General features: G+C 32.0%; 2 protein-coding genes across 2 annotated transcripts; one reads left to right on the forward strand and one right to left on the reverse strand.

Annotated features, from left to right (window-relative positions):
• Positions 1-227: 227 nt before the first annotated feature.
• Positions 228-13,166, reverse strand: LOC113512054 (DNA topoisomerase 3-beta-1). The gene is made up of 15 exons (XM_026895819.3): positions 12,943-13,166; positions 12,422-12,711; positions 11,746-11,965; positions 10,980-11,226; positions 10,345-10,462; positions 9,547-9,629; positions 8,871-9,007; positions 7,566-7,753; positions 6,799-6,915; positions 6,160-6,315; positions 5,226-5,480; positions 4,562-4,749; positions 3,915-4,067; positions 3,369-3,549; positions 228-2,747 (listed from the first exon to the last, which is right to left on the reverse strand). Exons 1-15 carry the CDS (start codon positions 13,031-13,033, stop codon positions 2,613-2,615), a joined length of 2,559 nt encoding a protein of 852 aa, XP_026751620.1. The 5' UTR covers positions 13,034-13,166; the 3' UTR covers positions 228-2,612.
• Positions 13,167-13,583: 417 nt separating this feature from the next.
• On the forward strand, positions 13,584-23,733 carry LOC113512056 (NEDD4 family-interacting protein 1-like). Its single transcript, XM_026895823.3, has 6 exons — positions 13,584-13,804; positions 13,887-13,986; positions 15,477-15,613; positions 16,082-16,214; positions 16,719-16,904; positions 18,529-23,733. The coding sequence occupies exons 1-6, from the start codon at positions 13,802-13,804 to the stop codon at positions 18,630-18,632; spliced, it is 663 nt and encodes a 220-aa protein (XP_026751624.1). The 5' UTR covers positions 13,584-13,801; the 3' UTR covers positions 18,633-23,733.
• The last annotated feature ends 712 nt before the right edge of the window (positions 23,734-24,445 follow it).

A 24,445-nucleotide genomic window follows, 5' to 3' on the forward strand; every position in this document is an offset into this window, starting at 1 on the left:
CACGGTAGAAACACGAATGGGAGAGGTGCCCAAGGAAACGACTTTTGTACAAAGTCTCCCTCTGGTAACGTCTCATAAACCTATTATAGTTATTAATTGTTTTTTTCTCTTTCTTTTAGGTTACATTTGAAAGTGACAAAACACTGTAGATGGTCAAACAAGTATGTAGTAGGTTTTAGTTTTCATGAATAAAGGGATTAAAATAAATATATGAATAAATAAAATCATATTTATATATCAATATTTTATTGCACTATAACAATAAATACAAAAGTTTACGATTTTGTTAGATATTTTTAATTAATATTATTATAAGTTATATTCACTATTTCGCCATGTACTACCCGACATAGAATGGGCCAACCCTTTCTTTCCCGTGGGTGTCGTAAGAGGCACTAAGGAAACGAATGGTTAAGGGATGGGCAGCAGTGTCCCTCTTAAAACATCACCAAAGGCTTAACTGCGGTTGCCAACCCGCCTGCCAAGTGTAGCAACTACTAGCAAAACCCCCCAACTATGGGAGAGGCCTATGTCCAGCAGTGGACGGGTATTGCTGAGATAATAATGATGTTTATTGTAAAATTAGCTTTTGTTCATTTTACATTAAATAAATGTATACTACTGACCTATTCGAATTTTTAAGTATGTTAACAAATATATTAGTGGAACATTAATAATTTTCACTGATTAATTTGATAAAAAAAAGAGTAAATACCAATTTCATGATATTATAAATATAAAGAGAGTTCAACTTAGTAAATTCATTCTTGGTACAAGAAATAATTACCTTACTGGATCAGAGTAGCAGAAGATAGAGCTCAGTTTGGAGAGCTGGAAGAGGCCTATGCCATGAAGCACGCCAAATTACGAGACATATTGTAATAAATAGAACTGGAAAATATGGTTTGCCAAAGTTGTAGCGAATTCGAAATAAAAGGGCCTTGTTTTACAAAAAACGAAGAAGCTACCATAAAAATACTTATTATGGATAAACTTTTCTTGCAACATATATAGTGTACAATCATTGACGTATTCAAGAGAAACCGGATGGGCCTATTCTATATATTATTCTGGTGTCTATTCTAGAATTATCTGATGCTTACTGCTCACCTCAGGACCAGAAGTAGAACTTTTAACTATGGACCAAAACATGTCTAAAAATACATAATGGGTTTCTTTCTTTTAAAGAACGAGCCCCCCGCCCCATCCGGGAAAAAATCCGGAAGAGGAACATAAATACGCCAATAATCTGCGGTTATTATACAGTACGATAACCACATTATAAACATACATGCAATATATTTGCTGAAAATATTCCTCAAATATCTTTCATACTTACGTAAATAAAATGCATACACCAACGTGTGCAATTATTCAAGTAAACACATTATCAAACATACAAGTAATATTTCGGACAAAACGTCTCCACCATGTATCTCTACTGACTACATAAAGTACATCAATTTAATTAAATTATTAATCAAGTTAATAAATACTCATCGTGCTATCAATATTACATATTAAACTTTATACACACGATTTTTTAAAACAATAACAAAAACACTACACATCCATATTCACACTTGCAAACAGTTGATATTAAAAAATTACAGCATGAGATTTCAGACCAATTTCTAGAAATTCAAACATGTCTGTCATGTTTCATACACATTTTTCATTATAACTACATGTTAGAGAAATATATTGAGAGCTTTTCCAAAGTTTTTTGTTGTATAGTTATTTTTTTTATACCACGGAGTTGACAAACAAGCATACGGCCCACCTGATGATAAGCGGTTATCGTAGCCTATGAACGCCTGCAATACCAGGGGTATTAGGCGCGCGTTGCCGACCCTGAAGAAACGTCTTTACGCCCCCTTCTCAAGAAGTATAAGTGTATAGTTGTTATACATTAATATTATTAATCATTCTTATTTATAATAGATGTTATCATATCCTTAGATTCGAGTTTAAAATATTGGGGTCGATTCTATCTTATTCTAGCCTTATATTTTACTTTGATAATTTCGTAAAATTACTACTTCATAAACTATCCTAAATTTACAATAATTTTGACGTAAATGTATTAGAAAATGAATTCATATTGATCTTTACAGTAAAAATTTCGATGTGATATCAAATTATTAATTTTTACTTGATCATCAGAGTCCTTTTTATAAAATAGTTAAGAAATATTGAATTTGAAAACTGATAGAAAAATTTCAGTGCGAATGTTCGTAGATTACCGCACAATAGGCCGCTTTTCTGTTGCCGATCATCCGCAACGGAATGTCAATACATCAAATTGTATATAATTTGATGTATCAAGTATGTACGGTGTGTATACCGTTTACACGCAAAAGATCGGTTATAATAATCTCGAAGTACGCTTACACCCAGTGTATGTTTGGTTAACGGAATATCGACGGCGCGGCGCGTTGCGCGTTTTCTTATGTGACTCCAAATGTGACGTACATTTGATGGACAGTCCATGTTAACTACTTCTATTCCTAGATATTCATGTAACCGATATGCTGAATGTAGTTCTAACCTTAAATACTTCTGAAAAATGTTGAAACATGACGTATGTGTTGTGGCCTGTTGCATGTCTCCTATACGAAGTATGCAGCGAGCTGCGCCATCTTATCCTTGGGCTGTTTGTTGCGATGCTTGTTGAGACGGGCCCTCCCGCCACGGCCGCCTCGCCCCGCTGGCGCCCGAGCCGCTACAGCACGGTGCTTCTCCACCTACCAACAGTAAAAAACATTAGACACAATTCAGACTAATTTAGTAATTTAATAAAAAAAATACTCGATCAGCTTTGTACTTCAGACACGTTTAACTACAGATCAACTCGCTACTTGACTAAATCACTAAAGCAGATTCAAATATGTTTTATTTTATAACACGGCGAATTTGGACGATATTTAAATAGATCGCCAACTAACAAAAAGAAGTATGTTTTTTTTTATATACAAATTAGAATGGCAAACCAGCTGACGGCCCACCTGATGGAAAGTGGTAACCGTCGCCTATAGACATGGGTAGTACCATGGACATTTATAGAGTATACCGTTTCGCCCATGATACCCCCCATGCGTTGCCATTCCTAAGGACTCAGGTGTTATGCCTTCGTACCCTGTAAATTCACACCATATCCCACCCTTCAAACAGAAACACAGCCATGCAAACATAACTGCTTCACGGTTGAAACACGAATGGGACAGAGGTATCCACGCAAACAACTTTTGTACAAGTGTTACTGCAAGTTTACAGTGGGTCATATACTCTGATCTGTATTTATCACTGACGAGCTGCACGCTACAACTACTGACTGCTGCCACTGGAGAGTAGAGGGGCGGACTCACGAGTGCACTGAAGCTGGGCTCGCAGTAGAGGCAGGCGGTCATCTCGGTGAGCGCGGCGGGCAGGCGCGTGCGGTCGGCGCGGTACTCCACGCTGACCAGCTGGGCGCCGCACGCGCTGCACTGCTGCTCGCAAACAGTCACGCGCGACGCGTCCTCGAAGATGTTGATTATCACGTCGCACCTGTGTGTACACACGCACGAAAATTACATAAAACGCATCATTTACCAATAAGTTCATTCATATTTTCTTAACAATTAAAAAATATTACGAAATTGAACAAACTGAAAGATGCAAGGTTAATAGACATCCCCTTTAACTTCCCCATCAGAAATCTTATATAAAGAGAAATATATAGGTATAATAATAATATAAGATTTTATTAAAGCAGTAACATAGTAAACAATACAATAAAATTAATATTTAATCAGTAACTGTTTTGTCAACCCTTTCTTATCCGAAGACAAAGGCCTCATCTAGAGTCTTAAATAATAATATAAATAAATATGTATTTTATTAAAATATGTAAGTATATGATAGTGACAGACCGGTTGCAGGCTAGCTTCCACTTGGGCGCAGCAGGGTCTAATACAAGGACGCCCGCCTCACACTCGACACAGCCGGATACACCGGTCGAGTTTACACCGTACGGGCACGTGGGGTGGGTGCACGAGTTGCAGCCGAAGCCTTTCTTCATATCCCTAAAAACAAAGATATATTAAATCACAAAAAAAAATATATTGAAAATACTCATATGAGTGCAGCACCCTCTGATATAGAGTTTGATTTCTATGCTTTTACGTGTCCTCTAAAGCACGAAGCATGTGACAATAATTTTTAAATGATTCAAATATGAATTAGAAATAATCTGAGTTTTAATCAGATATTAATCTTCTGCCCTTTGGATCACAGTCAAGTTTTGATTGACTGAGCTTTCATTACTCTTATAATCACATTCATAATATATACATCCCAATCAGATACTTAAAGAAAAATTGGGATTTTATATTATTCTAGATAATTTTTATCTTCCTAAGAACATTCCTCAGACAAAAAAGAATATATGAAAAAAAAATTACTAAATAGATCCAGCAATTTATATATAAATTAAGAAAAAAACTGCCAGCACAATTGTTATATATGCCACATGTCTCTAAATAAATATTAATACTAACCTGGAAATATTAGTTCTTACCTGAACGGTGGGTGATTGTAGCAGTACGGACAGAGGGGGAAGCTCTTCCCTTTGTTGCCCGAGGACCAGGATAGAAGCTCGAAGTCGTCAAGTGGACACTTGAGTTCCCGATAGATACGAACAGTACCATTCTGTGGTAGTCCGTACGTGTCGTCGCAGTGGGAACAATGCAGGCGAGCTGGCTTTGCCTATAAATAATAACAAAAATTATATTATCAAAAAATGTAATTACTTTTGTCTATTATAAATTATTGATTTATTTCGTTCATTTAGAATTCAATAAATTAAATAAAACAACTGAGTTTCTTGCCTATTCTTCTTAACTGAAATTGCATTCCAAACTAGTTTCGTAAAATATTTTTATTAAGAATCTAGTTTGAATATTAAAAAATGCTTATAATTAAAGTTTAATTGTATAATATTTTTCTTGCGAAAAGTTTCGTAAGCACACATTATAATTTTAATGTAATAACTAGTCAGAGTCACGCTCGAGTCACAGCCGCTCATGACTCAAAATCACGACTTGATCCTGAAACTAATCGATCTCTTTTTTGATCTAGTTACACGTAAATTAAACTGTTAGTTTTTCTAAAGGTTTAGTTCATAAAAGGTATATAAAACTTTATCATAGTAAGAAAACATCGTAGCCAATATATTAACTTACTTGAATGTATCGCATGTACCGCCGACATTTCCCGCATCGAGACAGCGCTTTGCCACTAGCCTTCAAAGACGAGAAGCTAACTTCGAACAACTGGTCCATCGCTTCTATGGAGCGTACAAAGTACTGGAACTTTCTACGGAATATCTCAGTTGTGTGCGCTAACACAGCGTGGAAGTCCGCCCGGCCGACAGCTATAAGATTCAATTGTTCTTCAACGGCTGAACGCATTGTCGGCAATACCAGTTCTGGATCGATCTAGAGAAAATATTATAAAAATAGAAACTTAGACATCCTTAGTCCCGCCGGTTTCGAATTATTTCAATCACTCAATAGGTAATAATTAAAAAAAAGATTTTGATATATTTTAAAAGTATTTTTTTTAAATTATTATATTTTATTTTTGACAATAGTGAAATGTGGATATGTCGATTCTTACGTTCTAATAATTACGTAACAGTCGTCAAATATCTCCGATTACCTGATCAGGTTACTTAGATAGTTTTACTTAACTTTTTAAACTTTATTGACCGGACTTAATGCTATAGACATTTTTTACCTTTAAAATGGCATTTTAAAAAAATAAAATATATTATAAATATTTTGGAAGTTTATAATTCTATTTTTTTTTCTTTATATATAACTACATTATATATATATAAGGGCAAAAGAGGAAGAGGAAGATCGAGGAATAACTACATGGGACAGATAAAGGAAACACTAGGCGTCATGTCGTATAGGGAGATAAAGGATATGGCCTGGGATAGAGCTGGCTGGAGGAAGATGCATGAATTAGTTGCACCGACAAGAGGAAACTCTTAAATGAAAAGAAGAAGATAATTACATTAGGTTAGTGATAAATTCATTTATTTTATAACAATCTATTTCGCACAAGACATATGTAGAAATTGTATTTCACAATTATTTCTACACTCACCTTTTGATATCCGTGTACGAGCACAATCCCAAGGTTGGTGGGCACGAGTCGACGCCCGCTACCCACCGTCACGTAATTCCGCTGGCAGATATTGTTGATGTGCACTGGAATGGACGCGTCCGTGCCTATACCATGCTTCTCCATCAACGTTATCACCTGTAGTTACAGTTAGAATTTAATGAAGAGTCTCGGGAATTTAAGTGTATACATAAAGCTAAGTATGAACTATGCTCAACCCGCAAAGGACTCGTGTATGTGATATAGATTTCAATATTTCTCCATTACCAGAGGGAGACTTTGTACAAAAGTATGTATGCTTGAGACAAGCTATATAAATGTTTAAAGAAGATATGTGAGGATGAAGAAAGGAATATATGAACACAAATCTACTGTACTTAATTTACTACAACTACACCTACTCTGTAAGGAACCGGATATAAAGGTAGATAAATATTACTCAATACTTAAACCAAATCCACAAACAATGGTGGTCTTATTTTTGTATTTATAGATGTAATAATTATTTCCATCGAATACAACATACCACATGTATTCAGATAGAATCTGTCTCTCTTATAATATATTCCTCTCTATTTCACACATTATACTGTACTTCCAGCAAATTATATTACATCTGACCTCTGACTCGGTGAGATAGTCCGGCGGCGAGGTCTGACACTCCACCAGTCGATGGTCGTGGGCGCGCAGTATGTCGTCCACTTGAAGCGGCGGCACGAACTCGTCCTTGCCGAATGCCTGCCCCATACGTCACAAACTTCCTCATTCAGTGATTACAAAAAACTATACAATAAAAATAAACTAACTGCTCTACTAAAATATTCAGTATAATACATACACTGCTGAACATAAGCCTCCCTCTAGGAGGGTTTTGCCAGTAATTGCCGCGCTTGGCAGGCAAATTGGTAACGCAGTTACATTTTGGAGATGTTTTAAGATTGACGCTGTTGCCCAGCCCTCGCCCCCCCCCCCCTTATTAATCGCTTCTTACGGCACTCACGGGAAAGAAAGGGATGGCCAATTTGGTGGAATGTCGGGACCACATGGGATATAAACAATATTATAAATATATTTCGTGCTAAATGTACTGTATCTGTGATAAACAATAATAATAATAAATATTGTCATACACGTGTTGCTGACATCTGTACTCGAATGTCGAGTGCTCAAGTGTTTCAACTTGAAGAACAGGTTATATACAAAGAAATTATAGGATGCAGAGGCATCTTAGTCCTAAAGAATAGAAATGCATGAGTGGTATCACAGTGTTTTCTGTGACGTCGTGGTGCTATTCATGTCTGTAGATGACGGATACCACTTTCCATCGGGTGGACCATTAATTTATTTGCCGTATCATCCAAATTGCATAAAAAAATTAAAAAACTAACCTGCCAATGCATAATCTCAGTATAGCCGGCATCGACTAGCGTGTTCCCGGTATAGTAGAAGGTCTCGGTGCCTATTTGGAAGGTGATGGTCGTGCTGAGGTACTTGCAGTCGCGCGACAGCGTTGCGATGAAATGTCGCGTCACGTAGTCGTAGATACGCCACATGTCGCCCTCTAGTTCACTCTCGGCTGTTAAATTTATTACAAAATTTTGATATTTTTCTATTCGATATGTTGACGGTCAACCTCAAATAGTGGGGAGACATCTAGTATAGAATATTATTATTAGTTATAATTACTTATACTTTTACATTTGTAAGAGGATCGAACCCTTACAAACCCTTTCCACTCCTTTTTTGTTGATTTTGTTCCACCAGTGTCGAGTGTCACTCGACAGTGGACTGTCGAGTGACACTCGACATAGTGTAATACTTCTTTTTGCGGACGCAATTTTAGCGTGGAACTGGTAGGATAAAAAGAAAAAATGGCTTGGAGTGGAAAGCGTTTAGTCTAAGGCGGGACTGCCTCCCTTTGTGTTTTTCACCTCTTGTATAGCGGATTACGTTTTGAAAATTATTCGTCATTATGCCCAGAGCCACCTTTTATCATCGCATCACTCACCATCGATAGCAAATTCATCCTCACACATTAAAACCTAAAAGATCGCGTACAGTACAGTTTCAGAGAAGTTTTCTATCGCAAACGCTCATGCTGTGAAATAAGCGTCCTGCCAAGGTTTTACATAGAATCTACAGTATGGAATTCTTCAAAAAAGATATATTACGGTTTACTCGGGTCTAATACATTAATAAATATATTTTTAAGACTACACCATAAAATTTATTATACAGAAGATATCCTCAATCTTTCAAAAGTTATTCATGTTCACATTTATGAAATAAATTCTCTACACTATTCATAAGCGACAAGTAAATAGCACTGCTAGGTGTTAAATCCGCCACATACTCTTTCATCACCATCATCATCATATCAGCCATTAATTGTCCTCTGCTAAAAAAGCCTTTCCCATAAACTGCCATAAGGAACAGTCCCGGATCACTTGCATATTCTTTATGTAAGTACAGTGCTACATCTCACACATAGATCTCGTGTCATATCCTTTATTCACGATTATTTATAATTGTATAGTGGTTGCTGTTCCGACTTAGAATATAATTAAATTTAGTTGATAAATTAGGAGACAAAGCAATGATTAACGGGTCAACTAATGAACATATAAATATACATTGAAAATTTTATACTCGCAGACTTTAGTGGAGGGATATTATGCTATTATAATACTAACAAGCTGGCCTCATAGGTGTGATAGGAGGATGGTCACCGGCGTCGTGGCCCTTCTTGGGTTTGTTTATTCCATTTGCGATAAGCGCGCGCACCTCCGCGCCCCATTTCGTAGAGTTTTGCTGCTGACGAAGTGTGCCACTGAAACCGAATATAAATATAATACATAAAACTTTATATATTGGGAAGAAGGGATTGTTAGTAATAGAAATTTGACACCTCAATTGTTAGCAATAGGTACACCCTATCAGGACAAGGTCAACGTCCACGCGACTCCGCCTGGAAACCTTCTTGGAAATTAGAATTACTAATAATGTGGAATTCGTCACGATGAGCTAACTGATCTACTTTTGTCCTTGTCTATCAGGTATATAGGTAACCCGCCAGCGTAAACCGATAGCTCAGGTACGGTTACCACTCCATTATCACCCATTTAAAAAAAACTTAATATATTGTTTGTAGCATGATGTGATTTACAGTTAACATTTTAGCAATATTTATCATAAAATAATAACAATATAAAAAAGAACCGTTTAGATTCATTTTGATTTTGAAAGTAAAAGAAATAATTATATAAGATTGTGTATCACAAAATAAAATTGACTTCAATCGTGAAAAAACGTCGGCTGAAAATAAAACAAAATAATAATAATGAGTCAATCATAAAAAACATTACTTACATCAAATCGAAATTTTCAGAGTAGCTAGTTGTTTCTGTACGTGGATATGATATGTAACCTTGCGTGTATAGACGCTCTGCAATCTGTAAATGAAAAAATAAATTAAGGTAGGTGCATAAAATCTTATTGTTTGGCATCTGACTTCTCACAATAAAGCCAAGTTCAGTTCAAGGACATGGATAAACCAGTGATTTCACTAGAGCACTATAACAAACTCATGGATGCCAAAAGCACATTATGTCCTTCTTACTTGTTATTCTTAGTACAACAGTTTCCACTATCCTTTTTCCATTTTCAATAATATTAAGAACCATACTTTTGCTAATTAAATTTGAAGTCAAATTATACATGTTAAAATTGATATTGATATCAGATCATCCTTTGCGAAAAAGTATCCTCTTAAAGGAGTGTTCTTCTGTCTATGACTGAAACTAAATTCATGCAAACATGGGTTGACAAACAAAAAAAAGCTAAGAGATTCCCATGCAAATTTCTCTGGGAAAAATATTTTTTATAGGCTTCTTTTACAATATTCAATTTGCCTGTAATAACTGCTAACTCTTTCAAGGAATCAGAATTGACAATTTAACCAAATCTTATAAATGTAAGAGTATATTTATTTGTTGTTAGTTTGTTTTTTATCTCTTAGCATTTTAATAGTTTAATCAATCACTCTTTAAATTTAACAAACATTTGCTGCATAGAGTGGAAAAAGGACATAGACTGTTTTTTATTCAGGTTTGTGAACATATCTAGTCACATAGATAAAATAATGAGTAAAAACTACAATATACAAACCTGCATAGCATGGTGGGGACCCATACCCAACCCTGCACTGGCCACTCTCATCAGCTCCACTGTATTTAAAGCAGCTGGTCGAGGCTTCACTTTCTCTTTTGCCTGTATATTGGTAACTCTGCAAATAATACAAAATCTTATGTGTAACTAAACTGAGGAACCAAAACTGCTATATGTCAAGATTCATATTTTTTTAGATGATTCACATTGGTATTATACATATATGACATATTTAGTAATAAACAAGCTTAACATGTCCTTTAAAAACAAATTATATGCATTAACACATCAAATAAGTAATATAAAAACCATCAATTTGTTCATTTATAAATTTCTATTTGAATAAATAATTGAATGTTGATGATTTATTTATAAAATGACAAGATGATTTATTTTTTATTAATTATATATTTATTTTTTATTGCAAAATAAAAGTTAATGTGGTATGGCATTCTCTTTTTCCTAGAATTATTAAATAAACTGGTATTTTACTAAAAAAAAATAGAAAATATAAAATCAACTTCTTTTAATCACATTTCTATAATAACAACCCTGGACTTTGTAAGTATATAATTTATATACTATACATATACAAATTAATATTCATTTGTATGAAATATTATTCTTAAACTTACGTGGCTTCTTTAATTTCTTTTATTCCAGCCAGGAACATATTAGCTATATCTTTTTCAAAACTTCGAACTCTCTTCCACTCTAGAGGCAGTTCCCTTCCCTCAGATGTGGAAGCTGTTACTCTAAGCACCCAGTAGGTCTCAGGCTTAAAAGTTTGTATCTCATCATGTCGTTGTACACAAAATCCAAGGGTTGGTGTCTGACATGGACCATAAGATATAAGTGAAGCATCCAGATCACCATATCTGCCTAAAATCAAATGGCACTTATTATATATACAAAATATTCTCCTTTTTATATAATTATGGTAACAATTTTGAAGTGATGTTGTCCAAAAATACTATATATAATAAATAATTTAATTAAACTTTATTTTAATTAACTTATATATATGAACTATATTTGCATATTTCTTATACAGCAGCATTTGTAGATTATTTTTTTTAATACTTGTACATTATATTTTATAGTCCCTTTCCTAGTATGCTTAACTCTAAGTTTATTACTTCCAAAAAAAATTGTTAATGTGGATAAAGTATTTAAGGTATAACTGCACTATAAAGAACTATTTCCTACATCTTTAACTGTCATGTAATTATTGAGGACATATCAAAGAGTTTGGAGCACTGTTTGCCCTTTATCCTGTACTAAATTTAATTAAAAATCATATAGTAAAATTTATGTAATCAATGATCTATGTATAGGTAGAGCAACATTATATCCTCTCAAAAAAAAATTTTTCCAACAGATTATTAATTATGCCTTTACCTTGAAAGTACTTAGTCTGAAACCGAGTGAATGCACATCCAATTCGTAAATCAAGCTCCTGCCGAGCATCAACACTTCGAGATTCATTCTCATTGGGACGACCAAGGTTAAGCATGGCAGCTTTGATATCCTTTTCTGTAATAGCAGAGAAATGAGCGCGATATGTAACTTGAGATGTATAGACATCCCCTTTCATATAGGACTGAACGCAGTTCATAACCTGAAATGAGAATAATTTCAAATTAAGTAATTATTCAGTATATATACCAGTTATGATTATTAGATGAATTTTGACTCCTAAAATAAAATTTATTTTAATTAATTAACTGTAAAACATGATACAATATGTGTCTTCATCAGTACTATGCTACAACACATACAGTGTGGTTTATCAATCTTATTCATAAAAACATCAAATACCTCTTAAACCTACTTTAGCTAATGAACTATTGTGTCTCTATCTTTTATACTACATTTCCAATTTGAAAAAAAGTGACAAAACAGGTCAATAGCTAAAATATGTTTATAGTAGGTTTTAGTTTTTATAAGAGGATAGTCTATTAATTTCATTTAAAGGCTAAACAAATTAGAATGAAATTTTATATAAGGATAGACTATAATTTTTATCCTTAGTCCAACATGTAGATTGCAATTAGTTTAAAATACAATGAAATACCTCAAAGCATATATTTTCCCCTTCTTTATCACAATCAAGCCATAATACAAGGTAATCACAACCTCTTGCTTCTTGCGATAAAAACGCTGGTATTCTCAAACGAGGCATAGCTTCCTTCTTCTCTGTCGGACAGCTAAACAACTCGACAGGATCAACTTTGTCCCAATTATTGTATTTACCCGTGAAATCTAAACTCATTACATGTCCACATACAGACGTCATTTTAAAACGTACTGGTTCATTTTTAAATGTCCCGTTCCATTCATGTACAGCACAAGCAGAGTTCGAACCTTTAATAAAATATTATTTAAGATTAAATTTATTCTATAGTCTGGAACCGGCGTGCAAGCATGAGAAGAGTATAAATGTAGGTGAAACAAAAGATCATATAAAGAGAATGACAGCCCTTAATTCTTTCTACTTGCCCCGTAAGAAAATTGCCGTAAAGATACATTAATTATTCTATAAATTTTAGGTACTAAAAACAAAAGTTTTTTTGATGAATTTACTTGAAAACATACCTTTATTGGTTGTACATTTGCCATTACTAAGTATAGTAGCAAGATTCTGGGCTAACGATGGCTTTTCTGCCACCATAAGAGCCGTTTTCATTTTTATAAAATATTTTAATTTAGGCTAGTCTAAAATAAATATACAAAACAACTCATCGCCTCATTTAACTACACAAAAAAGAGAAGAAACGATTGAATGAAATAAAGTGAAAATGACAGAGCATGACCAAATTTGACATTTTTATGTAAAACTGTGCCATAGATGGTCAAAAACATTGACATAACTTAATATGTTATAATACATTTAATCTTTAGATAAAAAGCATTATATTCCTTTTTAAGGATTGTACCTATCAAAGATTTTGGAATAAAAAAATAAACAATAAATGCACATTTTAATCAAATTTTAATATCATACAATAAAAAAAAACTTAAAGTACAGAGCAATATAATAATGTACTGCACAATCTTCTTTCATCTTTAATTACGAACAAGTTTTAATAATAGATAGTTCAATTAAAGTTGAAGTGAAAAAAATAGGTATTGAATTAAATATATAGGCAATCTGTAGCAGCAGAACTTTCAATAATTATAATTCACTATCTTTGTTATTAATTGAAACGAAACAATGAGTGTAGAAAAATAAAATGTCTAGTGTCAAATAAATGTCAACTCTGTATTGTTTTACGGGTGCGTCCGTCCGTTTGCTTGAATAAATCAAATAAATGAAACCTTGAGCCATGTACAGACCATTATTGAATTGTATCTAGATTACTAGAAAAGACTAACTAACAAATTGTGGAAACATATACGTGATATATAATTATATTGTGTTTGTTGGTGGCATTACATTTGCTACGCTGCAAACATGGTACGTAGTAGCACTTATTATAATGTTTATTTATATAACTATTTTCCTTGATTGAGACGTGAATAAATTATTATTTTTGCAGAACCATCCTCGAGTTGATAATATATGTCCTTCTGCACACCTGAGAGTGATACTTCCTAATTCTATTGACACCAATATGCCTCCGCCGTTTATTGACATTAGTGAGTAGTTATATATTTTAAGAAGGTACAATATTTATCTATTGTCATCGATTATCCTGGCAATTTAAGAATTAGAAATTACTAAACATTGTAAAGGATAAATGTCTGTCAGTGCTTATTTAAATATTTCTGCTGTACATTTTGAAATCAATGTCTTATTGAAGAAAAACTTGAGGGACTAAATTTAGGCCCTACAGTCATCTTTATGGTTGATTATAAATCATACTGTGTGGAAAGTCTGTCTGCCTTATTTATTCACAAAAATAAATCTAATAAACTTATTTTAGGTACTGCAGTATTGTCTCTTTTGCATAAAAATTCTCAATTTTAATAAAAATGACTAAACACTGTAAATAGTAAACAGATTTTTATATTGTAATTGTTTTAAATAAGGGAGTCCTCTTATAGTCATAATCCTGAGTGTGTAGTAAGAAGAACTAATGATACCTATAACTGACTCTATATAAATATATAATATAATAGCTTATAAATAAGAATTTACATTAATGAATAATATTATATACTATTGTGGTGTGGAAACATGTTCATTTAATGTAATATTATTCTTATATAAATTATTATCATACTTGTTGAATTACCTGAACTATAAGAAAATTGTCTTATTTAATATAGGGAACAATAATAAAGGTCTGGTCTCCAAATTAATAGATTATAAAATTTATACAAATAAATGAAGAGTATGAGTTTTCCAGGCAAATTGCTTCTAAACACTAGAGTTGATTGTAAAATGCCATGCTCTGTCTCTAAAACTGAGTAATGGATTCACACTATTCATATTTAATATTACTAAATCATTTTTTAGGAATTAATTATAAACAAAATTTATAAATGTCATACTTTTTGTGAAAACAAGTAATCCTGTTCAAATAGCTTTTCTTATGTATGGAAATATAAATAATACATAGTGTCAATATACATAATGAATTTTCTTTAAAAAGGGATAATGGGAAAAAAGTGATAATTTTCATAATTCTTAATTAATAGTGTAATAAAAATACCTTTTTATGTCTTTATATTTTTATTCATTTTAAAATCATTGTCTTCTTTTCATTAAAATTCATTATGGGTACATAGCTTGCTGCCCAATTTATATGCTAGTCACAACTTATCATATCGTATCATATTGTTGACAATTATATTGTAATAAGTTATGCTTGAAAACAAATATGATTATGTCTATTATTAACCCATAATGTTGTCCCACTGTTGAGTATAGGTTTCTCTTTCCAAAAGTTCCTGTTGTGTGCCACCTTACATCAATCCCTTTTAAATATGTCTACATCATACTCATTCTATTGCATCCTGCACCAACTTTAGTGACCCTGTCCATCTATAGGCATCCACAGAGTGGAAATTTTTGCCCGCATATTGAAACCCATACAACTGATGTGACCCGCCGACCGAATCCCAAAAGTTTGATTGACTTCTCACCTTATATTGTTATTATAAATTATTTCACATAATTACAGATAATTTGCAAGATATACCACCACCTCAGGCTGATTTTTCAGCGCCGCCTCCTTATGATGTGGCAACTAATTCAAAATTGCCCACCTATGAAGAGGTGCAGCGTGAGAAACAAATGGAGGGTGAAGGACCACCACAGGTATAATAATAAATAAAATAGCCTTTCATTCAGACATATCAGATTTACAATATCACAGGTATACTCCCAGATAAACCGTGTAAATCTTTTAGATTGTTTTTCACTTTCATTTAAATTAAGAATTTGCACAAAAAAGAAAACACTTCAATAGTTGAAATAAGTTTATTAAACATTTCATATTTTTAAGCCCACATAGCCTATATTGTACAATTAATCAATAGAAAATTGTTATACACTTTTGGTCCTTTGTTAACAATTAAAACAAGTATTTTTTTCACCAATGGACATAATTTTCCTTATATATTATCACCATCAATACTGATTAATAAAAGACAAAAATTATAGTCAATCAGAAGTACAAAAGGTGGTTGGTATATTAATAGATAATGAATAATAAAATTATAAGAATTTTGGTTGTGACACACAAACATACAGTGTAACATACATTTAATAAAAAAATGTTTACAGTTACAGGGTCCTCCACCCCACCACCCGACATTCGCTTTTGTGACAGTAGAGCCTACAGAAGGGAGCGCCGAACAGTTGGATCCAGAGAATAGTCTTCTCGGCACAGATATTATGTTTTTGACTTCATTCTTTGGTAAACCTACTCTTATATACTTGTTTATACCAGATACAACTGATAAAGGTTTATGATTTCTTAACTTGTATCAGCTTGATGTTAATTAATATGATAATAATACATATTTTTTTATATACAACAATGGCAAACAAGCAGACAGACAGCCTAATAAAAAAAATTACCATAGATTAATTTTATTTGTGTATCTAATAGCCTTTTATACTATTTTTTTTTTCTGTTAATCTGCAACTTTATAGAAAGGTACTTGTAATAAAAAATACTGAAAAGTATAAGAACCTGCACAAAATTATTTTCTCAGTTTCCTGCCACAAATCCCTATCCATTAAATACAGTTCAATGAGTTTTAAGTGAGACAAAATGTGTGACAAAAATTGCGCCGCAGATTTGCCCTTTTCTGCACACTCTAATGAATAACATTGATTATATCTTGATGAGGAAAAAAGTACACCAAAAATATTGTCATGTCTGTGCAGCCCCTTATAAGTAATGTTGATTCATCAGTGGCATTCCTGTTTAACTGGATCGGCTTCTTGCTGCTGATGTGCTTCTGTCACACGGTTGCGAGCCGCTACGGTGCACTTGCCGGCTTCGGCCTATCGCTCGCCAAGTGGACGCTCATCGTGAAGCATTCCACTGAACTCGCATCCCACGAGAACTCCTGGCTGTGGTGGCTTATCATGGCATTTGGTTAGTAACATCAATTCTGTTATTGTCTCTATAGTTTTAAACCTAATATAACTCTACTGGCAAAGCGATTTAGTATATGGTTTTATTTCAAGTTTCGCTGCTCTTGCCCTTTCCTATTATGTTTTGTTTTCATAGTCACCTCTTACGATATCCAAGAGATAAAAGAGTTTGCTTCATTGTATATTTTTGACTGACTTAAAAAAAGGAGTTTGTCAATTTGGTTGTTTTTTTTATGTTTGTTACCTCATAACAATATCAGTTCTAAACGGATTTGGAAAAGTATTTTTTTTTATCTAAAAGGTCATACTTACAGATTAGCCCCATGGAAATTTTATCAAAATCAGTTCAGTGTTTTAATTTTTAGACCAAATTACTAATTTTGTCACAATTGTGAATTTGTGGAGCACAAGCTTTAATTATCATCCGTAACCACACAAGAATAAACAGATACATTACACTTAAATTACATTAACACGATACTTGATGAGTTGTTTGAATATTTATTAGTTCTTTATTCTCTATCTTTAATTACACGTTTATAGTAGGTATTTTATTTGCTGAATGCAAATATATAATTATAAATATATAATGCAAATAGATGTTTATAATAAGAACCTATTCCAAAACAGCTTCTCTATTTAGTGCCTTTTTTGAGAATAAACGAAAAGTACTTTCTTGGATTCTAACATGTACATACTCCTTTCAGTTAAAAAAAAAAAAGAAATTAGATATATTTAATTCACAATCTAATCTATGAATTATTATAAACGTCATGTAGCAAATGTGACGCGTCAACAGGTTATTGCCCTAAATATAGTGCCGATCAATTTAATTTTCACAATACTACTTATTAACTAACAATTCGTATCTATAACGTAAATTGTTACATCTCTATTGCTCTAGTTAGTCGGTTCTATATAATTAATGAGGTTAATCAACCTTCATTGCAGAGTTTTGGGCGAATGACCTGAGTGTAACAATAAATGAACTTGTTCCATGTTAGAATATTAATCCACAAAAATTTAAAATTTATAGTAGCGCACCATTGACACTAATGGCTACTAATTGATATTGAGTGTGATATTAATTTTTATCCGCGTGGTGGATATATCGTCATAGTCGTAGAATACTGACGGATCTGACAAATATTACCTATATAGATCCGTCAGTATTCTACGGCTATGACGATATGTTGCTTGATCGGAACAAATAACGTGTGTCTTTTTTTATTCCAAATTTCATGACGGTAGGTGGAACCGTTAAGGCGCCAAGAGGCTACTGATATTATTCATTTTCAATCAATCATTTATTTTGTAAATAATAGGTACATACATATGATGCGGTGATAATATACAATGTGGTCCTCTATTATCAACCTTCTTAGCTTATAAAATATTATAAAGTTTTTTTTTCCTCAAAACATGAAGGGGCACCAGCAAATCGGAAACGTATCCCGTATTTTCATCATTTAAAAATATGCCACAAAATAAAATATTTTGATAGCTTTAAAGCCTTTTCTTAAATAAGTGAATGTTACTTATATCATGCAACACAGCCAATAATTTATCACGTTTATAATATTTTTATTTGAGAGATTATTTAATAAATGAAATGTTTACTATAGGGATTTTAATCTGCGTTCGTGCCATCATCCAATATTTAAACATCAAGCGCGGTTGGCGTCTACTCTCCGGCACTGCTCAAGAGCGACTGTTGTTCTTCTACTAATTAACACAGCTTTCTGTCTCACTCTCTCCATACAACGTGTTATGTTGCGTGGTTGTGTAAGAAAAGAATGGATCTTGTATCTGTTTGTTAGTCTAGATGTGTTAGTCGTAAGGTGAATGTTTAAGATACATCGCGTACTATGACACCGATACTATGGTGACGCTCAGTTGTAATTCTGACCACAGAAGCTTTAAATATTCTTAATTGGTCATGACCTAGTTTCAGTCATTCACTAATATCTCAACTTTGTGTGATATACTATATTGTAAGCATTATGTAAACACAATTTTCATCTTTTAATTATTAGTAAAACCATTTGATCAACACTCTATCAACCCATTAAAATATTCGTAAATAGTAGAGATGAAAATCTTCTGCACATCTATCATTTGAAATATTCAGTTGAGATGGATATAATAACGTTCTGCTAAATAAAATTGTTCTTGAATTCTGCTCGATAAAGTTGAAAATCCAAGAAATAGTTCTATAGATCAGATAAATGAATTGTGAAGAGAAATAAATCTGTTTATTATTATTATTATTATTATTATTATTAATATCAGGAAATCGCTTGATATGTGTGAAAAGAAGTTATTACTTTAGGTGGTCACTGTACTATTGGTCAAGGTATTGTAGTACGCGAGCACATACTCTTGAATTCATTCTTGCTAAATGTTTTCATGTTGTAGCTGGTTTTATAATTGTATACATACGAAAATGGTCTCTATTGTAAATAATGTTGGCATTGTTTGGATTTTGCATGACTTATTGTATGGTATATGCTAGTCTTTACTTTGTATGTTTATTTTTCCTATATACATATATAATTTATAATTTTATTGTCCGATTATAATTACCTATTACACATTATAAGTTTAAACTTACTTCAAAAGAATTGTATGCATAAGACATTTTTATTAAAGTACTACTAAAGCATTTGAAGTAAGTTGGTTTATAATCTAAACTGAACATTAAAAAATCAATTATTTGAACCACCTAAAATACTTTACAATAAAGTCTATTTTAGCATTTTAATATAAAAATCAACTGCAAAAACATTCGCACTAGAAACGTAAGAATACTCTAGACATCTATCTTATCTATGTTTAAAACATGTCTCGCAATAGTGTGAAACAAACAGATGTAGTAGCAGTTAATCATCGCTACTTTGACCGTCCTGAATTTTAATGTATGAATAATAAATAAATTATCAGTCACAAGGCAAAATCATATTGAAGAAATATGCCAATACTCTAGGACACAACAGGGTCGATTCTGAGGAGTCATTGCTTTAAACGTATCTCTAAAAATAAAGTTTCAATTTGATATCACAGCTAATTCTTTATTGAATTTACCAATATGAACTAATTTTCTAATATATTTAAGTGAAATTATTACAATTTTAGTTTATTACGCTCCATAAAATAGTAATTTCAAGAAAATTATCAAATTAAAAAAGTTGATATATGTGAACATTTTCCATTTATAGTAGACTTTTTAAATTCCTATAAAATTGGTAACTTCGGAATTCAAGCAAAGTAATTTAAATTTTTTTTTTTAATTATAGTTATTAAAAAAAAAAATGGACCCATAACTCTAACTTAATATTAATCCTTCTGGTGTTAATTTATATATTAACACAACAGTTACACCAAAATACAAATTACTTATATTTTTTTTAAAACATGTTAAAATGTGTAACCCTTATAAAAAAGTATCCTCTTTGTAAATAAGGGTTTATGAAATTGATGTTATTGTTAATGTATTTGTCTATAGAGTATTGGCTATTAAATGTAGTGTCAATTTATTTATATATATCTATTTGTGTAAACAATTCAGAAAATCAACAATCAAATCATGTACTTATAATAATTATTATCTTCACAAATAGAGAGCTTTGTACTATCTTGGGTGCTTTAATTATATTTTTTGCTATTTTAAGTGAATTATTGGAAACTCGAATTAATACATAATTAAGTATGTAATAACATCTGTTTTTTATACTTTGAATATTTAGTAAATAAACTTGACGTGTCTTCGAAATTATTCAGTGAAAATAAAAGAGTTTGAAAAATAATAATGCATAATAATAATTAAATGTAATCTATAATAAAAATATATTTGACGACCATCGTGGTGACTTACTTTGCGTGACGAGGTTGTGGGTTCGATTCTCTGTCGGCCTATTTAGTAAATTAACTTCTCTTAACTGAGCCTAACTTGAGGACCAGACAATTCATGGACAAGTATAACATACTACATACTGACAGACTGGCAATGCCATCACAAAAAACAGATAAGAAAATAGTTACACTAGTGTACATTTTTGGTGAATGTGAGCACTTGATAGTTACAATTTTATATGGAATAGAAGTTGCGAAACTTCACATATTTGTAATAATTTTAACTCGTTTATTGTAATTATTCGTTCATAATGTTAGTAAATAAAAAAAAAAAAAACATTCTAACTACATCGTAATAAGAGATTTACACAAGTAAATAAGTGTCCTACTTGTTTATCTCGCTCTAACATATATGTCATTATGTTTTCTCTCTTTTACATTGCCAATTGTACTGTTATATTGATAAAAAGAATGCCAAGATTTACTAAATATGACAAATATAAAAAACAGATTATAGTTTGAGTAATCATTCCAGAGGTCATTGACCTACTCTATTATGTCTATTTAATATATAAATTAATTTGCCTGTTTTTAAATAGTTTTAATATATTTATGTACTATGAATATATATATATATATATATATATATATATATATAATTTAGAATTGCTGTTGACATAATTGAACTGCAATGAATTTTAAATGCAGTTTTCAAATGAGAAGCGTGAAAAAACGGTAAACCGTTTTGTAGGTACTAAATTAATAAATGTAATTAAATTAGATTTTACCAACTATATATAATAACATTAATATTTAATGATAGAATAAACAAGTAAATATATACATGGAAAATATCAGTCTTGTTATAATAACCAGCAACACTTTGTTAGTATTGTTTACAGCTGTTCCTAATACTATATTTATCTTTATGAAAAATAAAAAAAATAACAGCATTCGAGATCTCACTTTTTTATCTACTTATTAATATGTTTATATTGATCTCAGATATTGTTTTTTTTTTTTTACTTCTAATTAGGTATTTACGTAAACACGCTCAATAAAAATCATGTTTAAAATATTAGATTATCGCAAGAATTACAATTTTAATAAAAATCATCTAAATGCAATGTTGCAATTATGTACGAAATATTTTTCCTCTTTAAAATGATAACCGTTCCTCGCGATTGCAAAGTATCATTTTTTAAAATAGCGAATATTGATATACCTACTAGATATGTGTATTGGGAACAGCTGGTGGGTTTCCATAATAAAAATAACATGCAGTTATAAGAATGAATAGAATTGGTAGAAACGGCACTTGTACACTCTAAATATATGGTAATGTCGCCAAAATGTATTCTTTCCTTCAGACTCTTACATTGGGAGGATTGTCACAAATTATTGTACGATATGATGCCATATATTTGCGTATGAACGAGAAGCACGCTCTCACAGCCGTGTCTGTTGCTTATATGCCCCGACTGATTTAGCATTAAACAGAGACTGGCCCTCCCTCAGCTTACTGACGTTATTATTATTATTGTAGATAGATATTCTTTATTATTTCCTCTATAAGACTTATTATAAACAATTACAAGAAAATATTACACTGAGGAAACAATGGGCGGCCTTATCACTAAGAGCTGTCAGATCCATGCAACCACAGGATCCACAAGATTGTCGGTTCTACCTAAATATTTTATCCATATGGTTTCGTTATAACAGATAAACTTTTAAACGTCGATATAGAGAATAAGGGTAACATGATAGGAATGACAAAGTGCAATACTATCATAGTATTAATTTTATAATTGTTTTAAATTTTAATTATATTTCAATCTTTATAATTTAATAGATTTATTTATACTTGAGGTACGTATTTCTGATAATAAATAATATAGAATGGTATCAGAAAAATATGTAATATATTTGAAATCATTTGTTTTACCCATACTTAGTCTTCATTCATACTTTTATTATATCTAGTCCTTATTGCTCTATAATCTCTATATATACTCTATTTCCTGTAATTACGAAGACTTTTCGTACTTGTTGGTTGATAAGTGTTTACAGAGAAATAATACATATATATTAATGCAGATCATATTACACCTCAACAGAATTCCGTTCATCCATTACCGCGTGATAACAGTATACCTTACATCTAAATTAATAGAAATAAGTCTTAGATCTCCTAATAATAGATAAATAGCCCTGGATATGTCACACAGCATCATCTAGTCCCAAATAAAGCAGTACTAGAAATAAAATTTATGTACATATGATCATATATATTAATATATAATGGTATAATAACCCCTAACTGCAAGTAGATGCGCTCAGAAATGCATTAATTTTGCAGCGAAATACCATTAAAAATTATAGATAAGTGTTCAACCTGAATTTATCTGCACATGTATGTATTTTTATGTGACAGAGTTTGTTAAAGTTGACACAAGTATGTAGATTAAGATAATGTACTTGTAATATGATCACGTATTATCATAGATATCGGAGCCCCAATCGCTCTAGACAAGTGGCTAATGAATCTATATTCACTAGAGTACGCTTAAGAAAGAACAAGACGCCGGATGCTGCTGTCTCATTCGATCTTATACACGCAGCAGTAAAAACGTGTTTATCGATAAATTTATTTGCTACTTGTCTAGGAAAACACGCTCTTCTTAGTGAGGGCGTGTTCTATTCTCTGTCTACGTGTAACTTTAAATTGTACTTGTATTGAATTTATGAATCGTCTTTCAGCTTTTTGTAATTTTAAGAATAAGTAAGAGTGAAATGAATTTGGGCATGATTGACGTTTCAAATATTCTTATAAAAACGCTTTACCAATTCTGCACCAAAAATCTATTGATTTTTACTATTAGAAAACATGGTTTTAATTAATACAATGTTTTTGTTAGTGCAATAATTTATATTAGTGCAGAGTTTTTAGATGAAATAAATACCGTTATATTTTATTATGTTTTTTTACTTCTTTAACCTTAAGAGATAATTCATAAAAAAGTAGGAGATTCCTGGACTTCTGGTAAAAAAATATTAGAACATTGCAATAATTTAGAGATTTTGGGCCACTGAAAAACTATTTTTTAACCTACACCATAGACTTAGCTGAATCAATACCACTACACAAAAGCCACTGGTCCTGGTCCTATGAAGAATAAAAGAATTCATACCACGAAGGTGGGAAACAAGCATACAGTCCATTCTGATGGTAAAGTGTTACTGTTATCTATGGACAACAGCAACACTAGAAATATCACGTGCACATTGCCGATCCTGAAGAAACCTGCGTGCCAGCGTGGTAGAAAAATCCTTTGAAACTGCACTGTAAATGGTAACGCATTTAGGATGAATTCCTTGTCGATGGCGAGCGGTGCGATGATAAAAGGTGTCTGTGAGCATTGTTTCAAACATTCCTCAACATAATCCGTTATACAAACATGTGGAACACACATAGGGAGGCAAAATCTCGCTTTAGACTTAATGGGTTGGAAACCACTTATCTACATAAATCACTATTTAGTGATCCACTAAAATATGGTATTTAAATAAAAAGGATGTTTTTTGGGAGTTCTATTAAATTTAAATTGCCATGATTTATTTTCGTGGAAAATAATTAGAAACGATTGAAATTCTGATGCAAATAATACCTAATGGATGAGATATGTG

The sequence above is a fragment of the Galleria mellonella genome, unplaced genomic scaffold (assembly GCF_026898425.1).
Source record: "Galleria mellonella isolate WM207_F2 unplaced genomic scaffold, CSIRO_AGI_GalMel_v1 utg184, whole genome shotgun sequence".
NCBI classification, from domain to species: domain Eukaryota; kingdom Metazoa; phylum Arthropoda; class Insecta; order Lepidoptera; family Pyralidae; genus Galleria; species Galleria mellonella.

Bases quoted from the DNA above. Each gene is read 5' to 3' on its own strand.
- LOC113512054 (XM_026895819.3), bottom strand. From the start codon at position 13,033: ATGAAAACGGCTCTTATGGTGGCAGAAAAGCCATCGTTAGCCCAGAAT. The intron at 9,008-9,546 runs GTAAGTAATGTT...ATTCGGTTTCAG, and splicing joins TCTGAAAATTTCGATTTGAT to TGGCACACTTCGTCAGCAGC. The intron at 4,068-4,561 runs GTAAGAACTAAT...CTTTGTTTTTAG, and splicing joins TACAATCACCCACCGTTCAG to GGATATGAAGAAAGGCTTCG.
- LOC113512056 (XM_026895823.3), top strand. The intron at 15,614-16,081 runs GTATAATAATAA...AAATGTTTACAG, and splicing joins AGGGTGAAGGACCACCACAG to TTACAGGGTCCTCCACCCCA. The intron at 16,905-18,528 runs GTTAGTAACATC...TGTTTACTATAG, and splicing joins GTGGCTTATCATGGCATTTG to GGATTTTAATCTGCGTTCGT.